Source organism: Zea mays, chromosome 2 (assembly GCF_902167145.1).
Source record: "Zea mays cultivar B73 chromosome 2, Zm-B73-REFERENCE-NAM-5.0, whole genome shotgun sequence".
Classification (NCBI taxonomy): domain Eukaryota; kingdom Viridiplantae; phylum Streptophyta; class Magnoliopsida; order Poales; family Poaceae; genus Zea; species Zea mays.
Window position 1 is genome coordinate 38,431,438 of NC_050097.1, and position 2,909 is coordinate 38,434,346.

Below are 2,909 nucleotides of genomic sequence, written 5' to 3' on the forward strand. Positions count from 1 at the left end.
TCACAAACTATCAGGGTACTTTAAAGTGGCAGTAGGCGGGCTGCCGTTCTATATATATATATATATATATATATATATATATATATATATATATATATATATATATATATATATATATATATATATATATATATATATATATATATATATATATATATATATATATATATATATATAGCGCTCGATTTGCTGCCCTGCTTTATTTTCAGGTTTTAATTAAATCAGTCCTGAGGTCAATTTTTTGTTTTTGTTTTGGGCACAACAATGGCATGTGAGCATTACTAGTAGCTCAGAGATAGTTGAAGGACCTAGAAACAATTTAAACAAGAAGAAGCATGCTTAGTGGCACCGTATACCCTTTTTGTTGTGGCGGCACCTTTAGTGAATTCAAAAAACCACACTGTTTACTGGAGACAGTAGCTAGCTAGTACTACGTACTCCACTATTTCATATCGGCCTCGGAATTCGCGTGCGCGAGTGGTGGTGGAGGTCACATGAGCCGCCATTAAACTAGCTCATCAGCTCTCGGCCCCAAAAAGGCACGGCAGGGGCGGGCGCTTAAACAAAACGCGCGAGCTCCAGAAACCATAGATTCTTTCCATGGGATGCGTTCCCTCCCCTCCTCCGAAGGCCGAGGCCGGAGCCGGAGAGAGAGGGGAGGGGAGAGGAGAGGGGGACAGGACGGAGGTATTAAAACTCGGAACCACCCCTGCACACACTCCACTGCTGCGGTGCTAGAGCCAAATCTCCTGTTGTGTGTCGTCTTTGACCTGCGAGCCGCGTTGCCCAACTGTCTTTGACGAGAGCCTTGCCCTCTAGCTAGCTATATATGCACACGCGCGCGCGCGCTCGCAGATGCGAGGAGGAGGTAGTAGTAGGTGAGAGCAGTGAGACCGGCCGGCCGTGAGAAGGAAGACAGGTGACTGGTGGTGAAAGAGCTAGCAGCACCAGCATGGTGGTGGGGATCGTGATTAGGCTGGTCGTCGCTTTCGTGCTTTTGGTACTAGTCTTCAGTTCGTCACTGCATCGACAAGCAGGCGTTGGTGAGTCATCATCGTCTATATATATAATCCCTCAGTTTCTTTTTATTAGTCGCTGGATAGTGCAAAATTGCACTATCCAGCGACTAATAAAAAGAAACGGAGGGAGTATATGGCTGCGTTCATATAGCTACGTACTGAGTAGTCCTGAAGTTGTTTTCTGGCCCCGGCCGGCCGGCTGTGTGATTTGTGAATTGAAGGCGCTATTCGGCTGCACGACAGAAGGCAGCACGCGCAGCAGTGGGCGGAGGAGAGGAACCAGCTGAGGTCGTACATGACCATGGACTACGCCCCATGGCACCGCCGCGTGCCCAAGCACAACTGATCTGATTGATCCACTGCACTGCCAGCAGTACTGCTCTTTTCGTCGGCAGCGCTAGCAATCTGCATCTGTGCGAAGCATGGTGACACACAGGAGAAGAAGTTGATAGTAGGTTTCATTCTTTTTCGTCGTTGTTAGCTGTATGTCAGTATGTGTATCTACGTACTACGTGTCGTCCACGCAGCTAGCGTGCAGATATATGCACGCAAATTTTGCCACCCCCACTGCACCCTGACCTACTAATGATGGTATTGCTAGGATAAATATAATATATACGCAGTTATATATAGTACCTGATATCAGTACGTGTGTACTCAGTTTCTGTAATAAGGCCTAGGTGTGTTTGGTTAGGTAAAAGTTTCTGCTTCTTCTGTAATAATTAAGTGCAACGATATAGGAGGTATACGTACTAAGGGGTTGTTTGGTTTGCTATCTAAGACGCCACAATGTGTCTAACTTTTCTGCTTAACTTTAGTTCTTCAATTCGAACGACTAAGGTTAGGCAGATTATGACGTCTTAGGTAGTAAACCAAACAGACCTAGTGGAAAGTTCAGAGACTCGAAAATGCATATATGTGCACTGATGAACATGCATGCATGCTGGCCATGCATAATGGGATAAGTAAGTATACTGAAGGCCGGATCGAGCATTTGCATCACAATCTTCGCTCTGCCGGCCATTCTCATCATCTGATCTCTGTTTCAATTGGATGAAGCGAAATCGCCGGGCAAGTACCCGCGGCGCTCCTCCTCCTGTTGGCATCGGCGGCGCGCCCAGACCCCAGTCAGCAGCAGACCGAAAGGTTGCTCCCGACCGCCCTGATCGAACGGAAAGCTAGCGACGCAACGGGGGCTCCAGGCACACAACGGCGATTAGCTTTTTGACTGCTGGCCACCGCCTGTACGGTGTCGCCGCGCTTTGACCCACCTACGTCGTACTGCGTCATCGGACGGGCACTGTACCATGCCAGGGGCAGCTCGGCGTGCCCGGCACCGTGATTGGCCGGGGCGTGAAAACGGGGGGAAAAGTAGAAGGCAGATATAATGATAGGTGGCACTGAAAAAAATAAAATTACCCCCACCGAGCGAGCGGCACGAAGCGGAGATCGGGCGACCTCGCCGGGGAAGCCGCGTCCCCGCCGTGTCGACCCGTACCGAATTGTGAGCTCCAGATCGGTCGCCGGTCGGGCTCGGAGACTTGCCTCGCCCCCGTCAGTCACCGCGAGCCGGACGCTGGCGGCCTTGCCAAGGCCGGGCGGGGTGACCACCGAGGTGGCGGTGGCGCACGGGCGCGGCTTGAGATCGGCACTCTCTCACTCCCCAAGAGATGCTTCCCCCGACGCTGTTGCTGTGCCCCCCGTAGTCGTTCGTACACACACACAGGTTCACTGGTGCCGACAGCACCGAGGCGGCGTTCTGCTCCCGGCCGTTTGCCCGTTTTTTCACGCTCCGTATCCATCCTTTCACTAAACTCCGGGCCCACGAAGAACCGGCCCCCCATTTTACTTGCTCCGACCAGTTCGTTGGCCCACCATCAGTCAGTCCAT

At 50.9% G+C, this 2,909-nt stretch overlaps 1 protein-coding gene across 1 annotated transcript; it reads left to right on the top strand.

Annotated features, from left to right (window-relative positions):
• Window positions 1-860: 860 nt before the first annotated feature.
• LOC100274654 (uncharacterized) lies at window positions 861-1,651 on the top strand. The gene is made up of 2 exons (NM_001351635.1): window positions 861-1,043; window positions 1,241-1,651. The coding sequence occupies exons 1-2, from the start codon at window positions 953-955 to the stop codon at window positions 1,363-1,365; spliced, it is 216 nt and encodes a 71-aa protein (NP_001338564.1). The 5' UTR covers window positions 861-952; the 3' UTR covers window positions 1,366-1,651.
• The last annotated feature ends 1,258 nt before the right edge of the window (window positions 1,652-2,909 follow it).

What these genes read in the sequence shown, in the direction of transcription:
- LOC100274654 (NM_001351635.1), top strand. Translation starts at nt 953, where the DNA reads ATGGTGGTGGGGATCGTGATTAGGCTGGTCGTCGCTTTCGTGCTTTTG. An exon ending in GCATCGACAAGCAGGCGTTG is followed by an intron (nt 1,044 to 1,240) that starts GTGAGTCATCAT and finishes TGTGAATTGAAG; the next exon opens with GCGCTATTCGGCTGCACGAC.